Source organism: Metarhizium album, assembly GCF_000804445.1.
Source record: "Metarhizium album ARSEF 1941 chromosome Unknown scaffold_7, whole genome shotgun sequence".
NCBI classification, from domain to species: domain Eukaryota; kingdom Fungi; phylum Ascomycota; class Sordariomycetes; order Hypocreales; family Clavicipitaceae; genus Metarhizium; species Metarhizium album.
Window position 1 is genome coordinate 153,944 of NW_024467581.1, and position 14,330 is coordinate 168,273.

Genomic DNA, 14,330 nt, shown 5'->3' on the forward strand with positions numbered 1-14,330 from the left:
GGGGGGGGGGGGGGGGGCAGGCAGCGGGCAGCTTGTCAGATACACCAGGAAGCGACTTTCCGCGTCCCGGGTCCTGAGGTGTCGGATTCAACGAGAAGGGTACGGATTGGAAGTTTCCTGTCGTCGTGGCGAGGGGTTCAATGAATCTTGGACGGGGCATGACTGCCCTGATTGGCTCACGACATTGCCGCGACGTGCTTGCGTAACACGGGTCGTCGCTACTATTCATTTTGCCATGCCGGTGATGTGTCATGTCGTGCGTCAAGTGCTGTCCTCTGCGGTGATATAAGGCAGGGAGTGGTGAGCGGGATTTCCAAAGCCATGAGAACCTTGCCCGTCCAATGGCGGCGATGGAGCACATGAACATGTAGTGCGGCGGCACTCATGTTCGAGGAGAAGCCGGCCAAGCCTTGAGGGCCTTCAACGACACTGTCAAGGTCGGCTTGGACCTTCATCCCACAGTCTGCTCTCCAGGTCGCAGTCTGAAGGCGCCTGGGCGTCAAACTTCCCCTTTCCGCGGCGCCCACGCGGCATGGCTCGACCAGGCCGTCTCGGCGACTCCCGATTCCATGCCGATTCCGGTCCACCTCCCGCTGGCAAAAAGTATGTGGTTAGGGTTAGGGTTAAGGCGAGGGTAAGGGTCGACTCTGGATATATAACCTAGTTAGGAAAGAGCAATGGTGCATTCTCGGAATCGGGCATCGGGTATCGCCCCCGTCCTCTTCAACTTTGCCTGGGCGCAGGCGCCCGTGAGCGGCTGGGCCACGCCGACCGTCGCCGTCCCGCTCGTCCTGGGCCTGCTGCTCCTCGCCGTCTTCGCCGTCGTCGAGCTCCGCCTCAGCCGCGACCCGCTGCTGCCGCTGGCCGCCCTCGGCTCCGCCCTGACCGCCTCGGCGGCCACGGGGAGTCGCCCGACGAGCGGCTTCGCGGCTTCAGGGGAGCCCTGTGGACGGGCGTCGTCCTGGCTGCCCTGGGGCTGGCCATCGGCCTCTGCTTTCTGGCGAGGCACCAAGCCTCCGGCACACCGAGGGCTTTTTGACGCGCCGACGCCCCTCTGTCGAGCCACGAATGACGGCTAGTTTCCATGGACATATTGCCTCTGTAGCATCGCAGCATGTGGTGATATGATCAGGAGTGAAGAGTGTGATCAAGAGTGAAGGGAACAGGGAACAGTGAACAGTGAACAGTGAACAGTGTCTCAGTATTTTCAGTTTCTGCCTTCTTTTCGCATCTATCCAGCGCCGCCGACCGAACCCCCCTCCTCAGCCCCCCCTCACCCAAACACGACCGTCTTGGAGCCGTTCAAAAACACCCTCCGGTCGGCGTACCACCGCACGGCCGCAGCCAGGACCTGGCTCTCGACGTTGGACCCCTCCTCCACCAGCTCCTTGGGGTCCATGCTGTGGTCGACGCGCGCTACGCGCTGCTCAATGATGGGCCCCTCGTCCAGGTCCGCCGTGACAAAGTGCGCCGTGGCGCCGATAATCTTGACGCCCCGCTCGTAGGCCTGGTGGTACGGCCTGGCGCCCTTGAAGGACGGCAGGAAGCTGTGGTGGATGTTGATGATGCGGCCCGACATGGCCTCGCAGAGCGCCGGCGACAGCACCTGCATGTAGCGCGCGAGCACGACGAGCTCGATGCCGTGCCGGGCCACGAGCTCGAGCACCTGCGCCTCCTGCTGGGCCTTGGTGTCCCCCGTCACGGGGAGGTGGTGGAACTCGATGCCGTACGAGCGGGCGAGCGGCTCGTGGTCGGTGTGGTTGGACACGATGACGGGCACCTCGACCCGGAGCTGGCCCGTCTTGGTGCGGAACAGGAGGTCGTTGAGGCAGTGGCCAATCTTGGACACCATGATGAGCACCCTCACCTTCTGGGCCACGGGGCGGATGTCGTACGTCATGTCGTACTCGGCGGCCAGGGCGGCAAACGGCCGGGCGAGGTGCTCCGTCGCGGGCGAGACCGAGTCGGCGTCGGAGCCGGAGCCGGAGCTGGCCTTGGGGCCAAAGTGCACGCGCATAAAGAAGCGCCGCGACACGGGGTCGCTGAACTGCTGCAGGTCGAGGACATTGTGGCCGTGCGACGCGAAGACGGCCGTCACCGCGTGGATGATGCCCGGCTTGTCGGGACACGAGAGCGTGAGGATGTAGTCGTTGTCGTTGGGCATGGTGGGATGTGTTTTGCTTGATTGACGCTTTTGAGCAAACTGTCGTCGGGGGAGTGAATTGCTGTGGGGCGCAGCAATTTTTTGCTAGGTGCGCAGGATCCCCACCACGCTCTGATTTTAGGCTAGTAGTCCTGCTGCTATACCTAATAGATATTTTTAGTATTAGTATATAGTAGTAAATTACTTGTAATTAAATATAAAGATAGTAATATTATTATATAAATTCCTCAATAGTACTACTTTAAGTAAGCTTTATAGTAGAGGCTTAATAATAATAAAACACTAAAATATATAGTAACAAAGCATAAAGTTTATAATATTATTAGTAATATAACTATTAATAATTTACTAGGGAAAAACCTTAGATAACTATAAATTATTATAAAATAAAAACCTAAATAACAGAATCGTTATAGACATAGTTTACTGTAGAATTACTACATAGGTATTTTTCTAGTATAAAGTTATTAATTGCCTTTAGTATATAATTTAGCTTTTAGTCTAACTAGATAGCTAAATTTATTTAGCTTATACTTAAAGACTTAAGTTATATCTAGACCTTTAAATACAGCTAGATTTTCTTAAATAGACTAAATATATCTCTCTCTTAATTTATGCCGCGGCCTGCCATGAACAGACACCTCCACGTCGACGCACTTTGAGCGCCTTGCGTTTACGCACCGCGAGACAGCCGTTACCAGAGACAGCCGTTACCAAGAGGTCGAATTCAACTATCACACTACCCAACATTAACAAGACAGGTACCGCACTGCCGCTGCTTCGCGCCACAACCCAAGTATAGATGGTGATGACGAGGCCAAAAACGCCGATTGCCACCAGGTATCCAAGCATAAACGCCAACAAGAAATAAGCCGAATGAGCCAAGCCCAGACCGAATTTCGATTCAATCCCCAATTCCAACTCGTCATCTACTCGTAACCACGGCGGGAAACACGTCATGAGAGCTCGCTTTCATCCTTTGCGCTCCCGCTCTCCCACAGATCGAAACTCTCTCCGGTACCCTCAATGGGCCGCAGCACGGCCGCTTTCAAGGGAGACTCGGACTTGGCCATGAGCTCGTCGATTTCCTTGCTGGCAGGACCGCGCTTCAACGTGCCGGGTATGGAAGCGCAATCTTCCATAGCGGGTGCTTTTTCCGGGCTCTTCTCCTGGTCTTCATCATCTGCAGGCACAAAAATCACAGATGACTCGTCGCAGCCGTCGGCATAAAAGTCGGCAGTCTTCATCTCGCCAAGTGCGACTCTCTCCTTGTCCACCGCCATGTCATCAGCAGCAAGAGTGCGAGCGCGAGCGCGTCGGACAGATGTCTGAGATACATCATCGACAGGAGGGATGTTCTCCTTGTCACGGCCTTCGGCATTTTCTCGGCTTGCCCTTTTCTTACTCTCCTCGTCTGATGAAATGTCCAAGACACATGTGCTGTGCTGGAGAAGGTTGGTCATTTCCTGCTCCGGGGTGTCCTCGTGGATATCAAAGAACCAGCCGGCCTTGGCATCGAGCTCACCGAGAGACGAAGTGCTGGTGCTGCCTCGCGAGAGGGCATTGGAGCGAGGACGGGGAGCATAGCTGGCAATAGTGCCCTTGAGAGCGGCGTCGAGTGAAAAGGGAGCAGCAGAGTCGAGGGAGAAGGATGGGGGGTTCACAGAGGTGCAGGGGCCGGCGGACTGTCGTCGGTTGGAAAGGATGCCAGATCTCTTTCCACGAGTTGGCGAACGGCCAGCGGGGGCAGAACTCGGCGACGACCTGGTGATGCGGGTGTTGAGCTTGGCAATGGGAGACTTGGGCTGGAGGGTTCTTCGAGGTGCCGTGGAAGAAGGCTTGACAGGGCTGACCAAGGGCCCGAGGTTGGCACTGGGCGTGGCGGCGGCTCTGGTGACGAGGTATGATGCGGGCTTCCTCAGCACATCCTTGGTCGGGGTGCCCGAGGCGCCTTTGGTGCGCTTGGCAAAGACGACGGGATCGACATTTTCAGAATCATCCGGATGAAGGAGCTCAGCCTTGCGTTTGGTGTTGGAAGGGGGGACGACTGCTACAAAGGTCAGCTCGGCACCATGGGTTCAGATTCAGCACAGGCGTCGCGCCTGCAGGACAAACGGCAGCACTCGAGTCACGGCTCCCAACCGCGGGACGTGTATACGTACCATTCTGTCTGTTCTTCAGGCTTGTCAAGCCCTGCAAACGGGCTGCGTCGAGGGGGGCGAAAGGCTGACGAGAAAGAGTAGCCATGGCGACGATGATGCAGTTGACAGTGGCAGGCGAATTAATCGCGGGGATGAAGTGAGCAAAGAGGTGAGGAGGTGAAGCGAGGGTGAGGAGGGAGAGGCAGACAAAGGGAGGCGGAATAAGGGACGCGGCAGTCTTAAGACAGGGCCAAGCTCCGATGTGGCCGTCATTTTTTTAGCGAGCAGGATGCTGCAAGACACCCGAGACGACACAAAGATGCGGCAGCGCGTCGCAGCGCCAGGTCCCGTCTGAGGGGGGGGAGAGAGCCAAGCAAGGACTGGTTGGTGGATTGTTAGGGCTGGAGTGGAGGGCGCGTTGGCCCGAGATGGAGGGCGACCATTAAAGTCAAGGAGGACCAACGGCCAGACAGAGACGGGCCAGCGGGCTGTCGAGTCAAGGACTTGGAGCCAATCAGACTCGCCCCACCAGCCCACCTGGGCGTGACCCCGCCCGCCCCTGCATTTACGTCTCGTCGCCATTGCGCGTCAACCGCGCCGCGTCCTCCTGCGCGTCCCTCCGCCTGGCTGCCACATCGCGCCTGGGCGCCTGGCTGCTTGACAGCTAGAAACTCCCGCCCGTTTCAGACCAACCTCGGGTGCACGCACACGTCTGCAAGCCGTTCATAGCGAGGCATATACTTGGGGGCTGCCAATTAATCATACTACACTAACGCTATTCCAAGACCAAGACTACAAATTAAAAATACTTCAACGCCGCGAAAGCCGGCTCCTATTGCGATGCTCTTCGTCACTGATCCTCGTCGAGTTCGTGCGAAGCCATCCTCTGGCCAATAACAGCCGTAGGTTTGTGCGAGTCAAGACCATGCTTCCCAAGGCCTTCGTGACGTGTAGCCACAGTATCATCACGGTCCATGCCATGTGCCCATGTTCTGCTGCTGGATCCCGCTGTACCGTCATCCTTCAACTCGTGAGGCGTTTCTGTGCCGCGAGACTTGACCATCTCATGAGCGTGAATGTCATGTTTGCTCACCGCACAACCCCCAGTTCCAACCAAAACGTCTCTATCAAGGGCGTGGTGGTGATCAACTTGGCTCAACGGCACCGGTTGATGAGCCTGCAAGTCGTGACAAACCACCGTCTTTGATTCCGCAACAGGGTCACAGCACAGCTGATGGGGTGACCCGCAGCTTGAATGGCTGGCAGGAGTCGTGGCATCCTGCTGAAGCTGGTGGGAAGGGCTGTGATGACGGTCACTAGTCTTGATGTCCGACTTCAAGTCGTGAGCGGGCCGAATGGTACCCGTGACCACCAGCTCATGATCCTCGAGGGAGTGCTTGCCAACAATCTTGGCGATTGCAGAGTTGAGGGGCTTGCAGTCTTCCTTCTTGGCTTCGTCGTCGCCCTTGTCAAAGGGAACCAAATACCAGTGTTGGTCCAAATAGTGAACTTGTGGGTAGGCAACTCCCTTGGCGGTTGTGACTTGATCGCTGCGCAAGTCATGTGGTCGTTGCCTTCCATGCGACGCCCTGGGCTGCGCAGACCCGGCACTGTCTGGCTTCAGATACGCCATGGGATTGACTGATTGATAGCCACCGTCGCTCATGACAGACACTTCGTGATGATGATGTCCCTTGACCCTCTTGTGATTCTCTCGGAGCATGATTTCTTGCTCGTTCCGCACCAACGTCAAGGTTGGGCAGAAACAGCCACTGCACCAGTCGGAGCATTCATGGCCGTCAATGCCATAGAACGACCGGACGGTAGTTTGGAGCCTGGACAAAAAGAGTCCATAGACTATCATCATCAGTTAATACGCAATGCATAGCTGTGACGACGGGATATCATGGGAGAGCAGACGCACACGGAAGGCAAAGGGCGAATTGAGCGCAGTCGACGCCAGTACAGCAGGAGCCCTTGGCGGTTTTCTCGGCATCTTGTCCGGAGATTGCAGCCTTGAGACGATGTGAAGTTCGACCGTATGCTCCGCAAGGCCAAATGCATGCGCCGAACCACGACATGGCACCCGCGCCGCTTTTGCCATCATGAGTCTCCAGCCACCGCCATTGACGTCCACAGTCAGCAGCAGCCTTCTTACCCATTGGTACAGAGAAGGGGGTTCGTTACTCGTGCGCAGGGCAAGAGGCTGACGAAGCTGTCAGAATCGATATTGGTCGAGTTGATCCCGGCAGTGTCTGGACAACAAAAGCCCTGTGTCGGGTCGAATTGACGAGCCGCAGTCGAAAAAACAGCAGCGTAGATGGCTTTTGAGTCTCGGCTGTATACGAATGAAGTGAGTGCTGGAAGATTGCACATGTGATATACAAGGAAATGCAGCCAAGACGTGAAGCTGGTTTGATGTAGCGTACCAAGAGAAGAGCCACACGAAACGAAACAGACAATACTTTGTGCCGGGAGATGAAGATGAGAAAAGACGATCCGTAAAGAAGCAGGGTAAACATGGACCCAAGAGACGGCAAAGGGGCATGATTTGTAAAGTTGGCGAAGGAGCCGCCGACAAAAGGTTCTATTGCCAAGATTGAGTCTCCCAGAGTGCAGTGCAGTCGCCGTCGGCCGTCGCCATGGCAGTTGCACCCGAGCATATCGTTGGCAGCCCGGTCATCGCCTTCTTCCAAAGAGTCACTGCCAGCCAAGTCGAAGCTGACTTGTTGTATGTGCAAGACTCCGGAGCTTGCGTCGCAGCAGCGTCTCTTTCCTTGCAATTCAGAAAGGCGGCGTTGTGGAAGCCGCTCACAGGCATGAAGTCGTACAGGCCTGCCATACGCTCCGTGACCGTTGTTGCGCTCTTCCGCATTCCCGAGGTGCTGAATTACTTACTCAAGTACTCAACAGACAAGATGGCATAGGCTTGCTGAAAATGGCGCCTGTGATGCAAGGTCCTAACCCCAACCCCAGAGCAGAACGCCTGACCGTCGCAGTTAGACGGCCCCAAGAGGTTCGAGCCATGTGCAGCCGTTCTCAAATATATCCTCAAGGTATATCCAAGTAGCGTCCATCATTCGTGTCCTGAATCCCGATGTGTCAGTCGCACTTCAGCGATTACTACTGAACGTGCAGCCTGCCAGCTTGTCCACCAGCCGGCCACGTTGCATCGCGGCAGCTCATCACATCGCCCGGGACCAGCAAAAAGTCAGTCAGTCGCTTCGCAGAAAACAAAAATTTAGTGCAAGACTTGGCAAAACTTGTAATTGTGACGCGTGACGTGATGGCGCCTGATGAGTTACAACTCGCAAGTCGCCGGGCAACCCACGAATTCTATAAAAAGTCTGGCAACACCTGCATGCCTCCGTGATTCAACAGGCCAAGGCATGCACTTCTCCCTGCGGCTTGTTCCGTTTCAGACTCCAGTTTGAGTGGGCACTGTTACTCTGGCCACCGTGGACTCCGCCGCAGTATCGAGGGAGACACAATCCATGCATGATCCGATGTCGGGGCAGGACAGTATAATAAATCGATGGACTCAGGATAGGAGACAGCCAGGCAATGACTACCGAGGTACTGAACTGGTAGGAGATTGAGCAGCATGTCACTATGGGGTGCTTTCATCCATTGCCAAGGTACGGATTGCTCCGTGTAGCTGTAGTAGTAGTAATCAATAAATGAAGCAAGAGATCACGAAGAAAGCGGTGTGGCAGAGGACCTCTGTGCCGGCTGGAACACGTTCAAAGCGACGGTTGGTAGTATGGCGGCCAAGACTTGGCCAAGGCCTGCGGCTGACCTAGGGACGCGCCTGGTTGGAGCAAGGAGATTGATTGTAGCAGTGTCATGAATGTCGCGAGACGATTCAGGTGTTCAGGACTGATGATGTCGTCGGTGACCTTTTTGGCAAACAGTCTACATTTGCTTGTTTTGTTGTGGGCATTACCGTGTGGTCGAGCTGCACATGTCCGCAAGCTTTGGATGTATACAGGGCCGTTTCATTGAAGATGAATCCTGGGGAGGTGATAACTTTGGTGATGGCTCCGGAGTTCTTTCGTCTCAAGTCTGGAGCGAGCCAGCAATCTTCTCAGAGCCAATGAACAAATTGGCGTGTTCGAGCCCGCTAGTGCAGCCGCCGTGGTCTGTGGTCCATCTGACTGGCATGGGATGGCCTGTCTTTGCATGAGTGGAGGCAATCTGGTGATCGGTTTTGGCAGTCGTCTGGGGGTGGCATCGGCGGGATTGTTGAGGCTGCAGACGTGCGTTATCATCGGAATCGCATCCTGGACAGAGTACTGTACGGAGTACGGATAGCCCACAGAATCTGGGCCCAGGGGAATGCAGAGGGGCTGCTGGCATTGATTGCTGAGCTTGCGGCTTCCGGCGTGAGGCTTGATTGAGGCTTGAGAACCAAAGAAGAGGAGAGGTTTTAAGTGTTGGGAAGAAGACTCGTCGCTCCTGCCTCCAGAGTAAGTACCTAGGTACCAGGTCATCAAGTCCAATTACACGGTATGAATGCTGCGTGTAGCTACCTCCATACGGAGTACTTGAGTCCCTGCCTGGTACGGAGTACTCCGTAAGTAGCTTTCAACCTTTTTAGGAGCCGTTGTTCCTGCAAATTGCCTCGACTGAATTGTTGCAACACCTCACGGGTGCATCCAAACTCTCGCTTGACCTGTGCCGCTCACAAGCCACAATTGTGGCCACACAAACACAAAACCTTGGCCGTTCTCGTTTTCATTCCAACCGTAATTGGCCACCACAGTCTATCTATCCCCTCTCTGCCTATTCTTATCGCTTCATTTATTAACCCCAGGTGCGTGCCGGGCGACTGTCCGTTTTTCGCCTCTTTGGTTTCGCCTCTTTGGTTTCGCCTCTTTGGTTTCGCCTCTTTGGTTTCGGCTTTTTTTATTTCTTTTTTTGGTTGCCTCGTTCTTCAGTCCGCGGCAAATCGTGTTGCAGAGCGCATCCCGTTTGTCTCTTCTCCCTTCTCGTACGGAGCTGTGTGACGCGGAACCTCACCAATCGTCGTCGAGTGGCTGGGCTGTTCAAAAGATTGGACTCCATAAACCACGGAGTACCTTCTACTTGCGTACCAGGGCCAGTCGTCCCGACTTTCACACCTTTGATCGTCGGTCGCCGAGTACCTAGATACGTCTGCAGGTCGACGACCGATCAACAACAACGGTTGTGCCAAGCAACCTTGGCTAAAGGAGGACCCAAGAAAGAAACATCTTTTTTCTCAAGTTTCGCAATCTCGTTTTACCCTGACAACTCATTCAACCTCTACGCATTCCACGGGGAGTACGGAGCACTCTTGCCCCGAGTTCTTAGTACCGGCAACGTTGCATGGTCGACCTGCCAGGCCCCGACACTTTGACCGATTGAGTGCGAATCCCCCCCCACAGAGCATTAAAGCAAGTCGTCGGCCTGCATCAGGTGTACAGAGAAGTTGGTACGTTGCATGGCTTCCCTTTTTCCATGTCTGTCTCGCGTTTTTGCATCTTGCTTTTACGATGAAATTTTGGCCATAGTCGCATGATTTCTGTCTGCACTCTAGACAGGGAGGGACTGGCATCAACAAATACAATCTGCCACCGCCTGCTGCCCCTTTTCTAACCTCGAGCGTCAAGTCCGGCCAAAGCAGCTACCACTCCTCACAGCGAACCGCGGCCATGACCTCGCACGAAGAAGCACCGCAGAGCTATCCCATGACCGATACCTGCCTCGCAGTCCCCGAAAAGACGGCCAAGGCACCATCTCCCCAGGTCACCTCGCTGGAGAGAACCTCCAGCGGCACGACGGATCGATCCGACAACAGCAACCCATTCGAGACAGATGTCGAGGCGCTGGCGACCAACACCTCCCTGGACAAGCCACGGTGCAGCGCGATCCTCACCCGGAAGAAGGACTGCCAGGTTTGGCCAAACAAGCGCGACTGGAAGCAGCGAGCCAAGGCGGGCAAGAAAAACCGCACCTGTGCGTGCATGCAGCGATTCAACCGACGGACCAAGATCATGATCAAAGTCCTAATCATCGTCCTGGTCGTTGGCGTCGCCGTCGCCGTCGGTTTCGGCGTCAGCAAGCCCCTCGGTGCTCCCATCTGGGGTGACCAAAACACACATTCGTGAAAGCTGGGCGAATTGTGCCAGCATTGCATCATCACAAACAGCGATCAAGGCCTTTCCACGTCCCGATTCACCTTGTACATTGTGATCCCGTCGACGGAAACATGATGCGACAACCATGCCTACGTTCTGTACATATATACCTTTTTCTTTCAGGGCCCGTTCCGCGGCTCGGGATGCTTGTTGGCAGCATCTCTTTGCACTGTTCCTCTTGGCCTCGTTTTTTCTCTTTTCTTTTCGCTGCCATCATTTCAGCGTCTTCGAACGCGTCTCGATGCGATGGACCAGCAGAGAGTCATTTACATGACAGCATGGCGTTTTACGGCGTTTTTAGAAACCCCCCCTACAACAGGCAGCTATAGACGGGTACATGGGCATGCTACAGATGCAAAGGACATGATTGATCGATTCGTTAGATCAGAGGGGGGCTCATGACAGACGAAAATTGATGGTGCGCCTGCCAAACACGACGCTCCGAGCAACGTGACTGCATCCCGTGAATCTGCCTGTCTGACTGTGATTGCATTGTCGACAATTTCGCCCGTCACGTCAACCTGCGGGTCAAGACTAAAGACTCCATCCAGGGCGGGCGGGCGGCCGCCCGTCGTGCAAGTCTGGTTGCTGTTCCTGCACCAGCGTTGCTCCCGCCCCGCCGCCACGCGCCCGCACCATGCTATGCCGGGCCTAGTGGGCTGGCCCTGCCTGACCCAGGCTAAGTGCCAGGTACGGAGTACTCCGTGCCTTACTAGCTGGTAGGTACCTAGGTACCTAAGTACTTGAGGAGGGACTGCTGTGCCAGCATCGTTGGTTGTTCCCGGGACATGGCCTTGCCCGGCGGGAGGCGCCGGCTTACTTTCAAGAAGTACTTAAATTACCTAGGTACTTAAGGAGGTAGATACCCAGGTATCTAGGTACTTAGGCTAGTGGAGGCGTCGATGCCTAAAAACCGCTTCTTGCACGCGGGGACTGCCCATCTGGTCAAATCTCTTGCTTTGTAAAAGACGGGCAGGAAAAGACGGGCGAGTTGCAACGACATGCCAGGTACGCAAGACGCAAGGATGTAGCTACTCTGCTGCTGTTGTCGCCGCTGCCGCTGCTGTTGCTGCTGCCGCTGCCGCTGCGCTGGGCGAGGACGACCCGGCGCAGTGTCTTCTTCTAAAACGCGGCATGATGCGCGTTGACCACGGATACACGGGTCAGCCCAGCCATGGAGCAGCGGCAGCCACCGGTGTGCGCCATCGGGACGAGGACGAGGACGAGGACGAGGACGACTAGTTCCACGTTGGCCGCCTCGGCCCTTACGTAGCCTCCATCTCCGTGGCACATGGGCAGGGTCGAGTCAACTCCATGTGGTTGAAACGGCCGTGTCCCTCTCGCCTCAAACACCGTGCACCTTGGCCCAACCCAATCCTTGGCATGCCTGGAGCATGTCGTGGTCACGGCTTTGCCCACCTTTATACGGTAAGAGTCTAATTGTTCAATGTATAATGCAGTAAACCTAAGCCCCGTTGCTTTTTCAGTTATCCCCCATCTACCCCGTACACCACCTGTGCCATTGACCTCGTGGGCCCGCCCAAATCCAAACAGCACATGTTGCAGGCTCGGCCATGAATCCTCTCGACGGCTGTTATCCCCGTGTAATCCCCAATTCTTGTACTTCCACAGCAGTAGTTATTGCTGCTCACGGCTTTTTTCCTCTCCCCAGGCCAAGCCGAAGAGCCAGCCGGGCAATCACACCGCCTGCGAACGAGCAGGGGAAAAAAAGAGAAAGAGAAGGAGAGAGAGCGAGAGAAAGACAAGACAAAAATAATAGTTAGTATGATTACAATGCACTCATAAAAAAAAAGTTCAACGCTCTTTCCACTCGGCAGCAACTCAGCACCCCATCTGATTGTGGGCATACAACCACGTAGTTGAAAGAAAGCAGTATTACTCGTGTTTGCTGCTTGCAGGGAGCCGTCATAACAAGGCTAACTATGCCTCGACCGGTATTCGTCAATATTGTCTGGCATCGGAGGACCACGCTGCCGGCAACTCATGGCGATATCGGTTCATGGCAGAGCATTATCCAAACAAGTAATAATTCGACGGACCTAAAATCAGACCGACTGGTAAAGCAAAAGAGGTTCGCCGACGTTTTCGATTTCAGGAATTGTACATTTCAAGTCGAAAGCTTTTGATAGAACAATTTTGAAAATCTAATGGCCAAGGTCAGACTGCAATGGGGAGGCGAGGGCCAAACGAAGTCGGTCGGGTTACGTCGTACCTTTTGCACATTGATGCTATGACTGGTACTCGAAAAGATCAATGATGCTCTCATCGCCTTGGCAAATCTCCTTGCCTGTGCAGAGTCAGATGCGATTCGTTGCGTCGTGACTGCTACCCTTCCCTTGCATGTATCAACTTACCTGATTGGAAATCTCCTCCTGGTCTTGAATAGGAAAGTTGACAAAGTGATCATATTTTGTGCCGACCAAGATAGGAATTGCCGTCTTATTGAATCCTCGGCCTTGGCGATACCATTCCTTGATGCTGTTGAGCGTGCTTTTCCTTGTCAAGTCAAACATGAACAGGATGGCCACGGCGTCGTTGCACACCAAGGGCAGCATATTGACAAACTCGCGCTGACCACCCAGATCCCAAATGGAAAAGGTGATTTCTGTGTTTCTGATGGAAATGGTCTTTTCCATAAAGTTGACACCTAGGGTCTGAATATAATCTTCGTCCCAGCTGCCCTCGACGTACTTGACCATGAGGGAGGTCTTGCCAATCTGGGCGTCACCAACCATGCCAACCTTTATGACGACATGGTTTCGGCCGTTTTGGGGCTCATTGGAGCCTTGCCTATAGTCGCTGTGAGACTGATGCGTCGGGTTGGACAGACCACTGGCAGGCCGTGAGTGCGAGGGCCCCGAGACGGGAGGCGTATATCGGTGTGAGGGGTCGTCGTCTTGTCGCGGGCTGGCGGGCATTACCTGGTCGATTGATGGGTTGTGCTGGTGGTGGAAGCCGTTGCTGGAAGCGACGTGGGGAGAGCCTTCGATGCCGCCAAAGGTGTCGTCGGGACCCTGGAGAGGCGTCGCGGGCACTTGGTGGTCCATCTCCATGTCGTCGACGGCGGCAATGTGCTCGGGTGGTGCGGCGTCCGCTGCGGGATCTGTTGACGGATCCAGCTTGAAATGTCCGGGCAGATGCGGGCGTCGGTGGAATGAACGAAGCGGTCAAGGACCAGATGCCGAATTCGGAGGAGATGCTTTATATTGCAAGCAGCGCAGATACAAAGCGTCCAAGAGCAGAAAGGGAGAGGCGGAAAGGAACGTCAGCCGTCTGACTCTGGCTGGTGGGACACATGCAAATGCACGATGGCGTAGTTGCTAGTCAAGCCGGTCGACTATTAAAAGTTTCGAGGTGCGGCGTAAACGTCAGCTACTGCGGAGACGACCTGGCGGCGGTGGTGAGATGGACACCACCCGCGCGAGACGACACTGCACGCAACACCACGGCACCCGGGCAAGCAAGGCGAGGCCCGAAGCGCGAAGCTCGACAGATGTTGGGCTGCGGGCGAGCACAGGGTGGTCGACGGGAGACGAGGCGGATGATGGGCGCCTCTCCGGATGCGATGGCGGCGGGTCGAGAGCCGGCGACTGGCAATAAAGATGAGAGGGGTTTGAATGGGGAGAAATGGGGAGAAATGGGAATGAAATTTTTCAAGCATGAAAGTCGAGACGTAGTTGCGAAGGGCCGAAGGCGGTGCTGCGAGCAAAAGGCCAGGCACGGACGGGAATTGACAGGAACAAAAAGCCACTGCCCACAAGTCAAATGGAAGGAGCATCAGAGGAGAGAGTTTTGATGGATCTGTCTGTCACCGGACGTGTCGCCGGACGTGTCGCTGGACCC

General features: G+C 55.2%; 6 protein-coding genes across 6 annotated transcripts; 2 read left to right on the forward strand and 4 right to left on the reverse strand.

Moving 5' to 3' along the window:
• Window positions 1–677: 677 nt before the first annotated feature.
• MAM_03517 (MFS transporter) lies at window positions 678–1,079 on the forward strand (the record flags this gene model as incomplete). Its single annotated transcript, XM_040822316.1, has 1 exon — window positions 678–1,079. One exon carries the CDS (start codon window positions 678–680, stop codon window positions 1,077–1,079), a length of 402 nt encoding a protein of 133 aa, XP_040679459.1.
• A 194-nt stretch (window positions 1,080–1,273) lies between these two features.
• Window positions 1,274–2,164, reverse strand: MAM_03518 (formyltetrahydrofolate deformylase; the record flags this gene model as incomplete). The annotated part of the gene is made up of 1 exon (XM_040822317.1): window positions 1,274–2,164. The coding sequence occupies one exon, from the start codon at window positions 2,162–2,164 to the stop codon at window positions 1,274–1,276; it is 891 nt and encodes a 296-aa protein (XP_040679460.1).
• A 956-nt stretch (window positions 2,165–3,120) lies between these two features.
• Window positions 3,121–4,411, reverse strand: MAM_03519 (uncharacterized protein; the record flags this gene model as incomplete). Its single annotated transcript, XM_040822318.1, has 2 exons — window positions 3,121–4,211; window positions 4,327–4,411. The coding sequence occupies 2 exons, from the start codon at window positions 4,409–4,411 to the stop codon at window positions 3,121–3,123; spliced, it is 1,176 nt and encodes a 391-aa protein (XP_040679461.1).
• A 744-nt stretch (window positions 4,412–5,155) lies between these two features.
• MAM_03520 (putative protein family Cys-rich) lies at window positions 5,156–6,467 on the reverse strand (the record flags this gene model as incomplete). The annotated part of the gene is made up of 2 exons (XM_040822319.1): window positions 5,156–6,162; window positions 6,230–6,467. The coding sequence occupies 2 exons, from the start codon at window positions 6,465–6,467 to the stop codon at window positions 5,156–5,158; spliced, it is 1,245 nt and encodes a 414-aa protein (XP_040679462.1).
• Window positions 6,468–9,980: 3,513 nt separating this feature from the next.
• Window positions 9,981–10,436, forward strand: MAM_03521 (uncharacterized protein; the record flags this gene model as incomplete). Its single annotated transcript, XM_040822320.1, has 1 exon — window positions 9,981–10,436. The coding sequence occupies one exon, from the start codon at window positions 9,981–9,983 to the stop codon at window positions 10,434–10,436; it is 456 nt and encodes a 151-aa protein (XP_040679463.1).
• A 2,096-nt stretch (window positions 10,437–12,532) lies between these two features.
• MAM_03522 (Small GTPase superfamily, Tem1) lies at window positions 12,533–13,540 on the reverse strand (the record flags this gene model as incomplete). The annotated part of the gene is made up of 3 exons (XM_040822321.1): window positions 12,533–12,631; window positions 12,700–12,774; window positions 12,842–13,540. The coding sequence occupies 3 exons, from the start codon at window positions 13,538–13,540 to the stop codon at window positions 12,533–12,535; spliced, it is 873 nt and encodes a 290-aa protein (XP_040679464.1).
• Window positions 13,541–14,330: the final 790 nt, after the last annotated feature.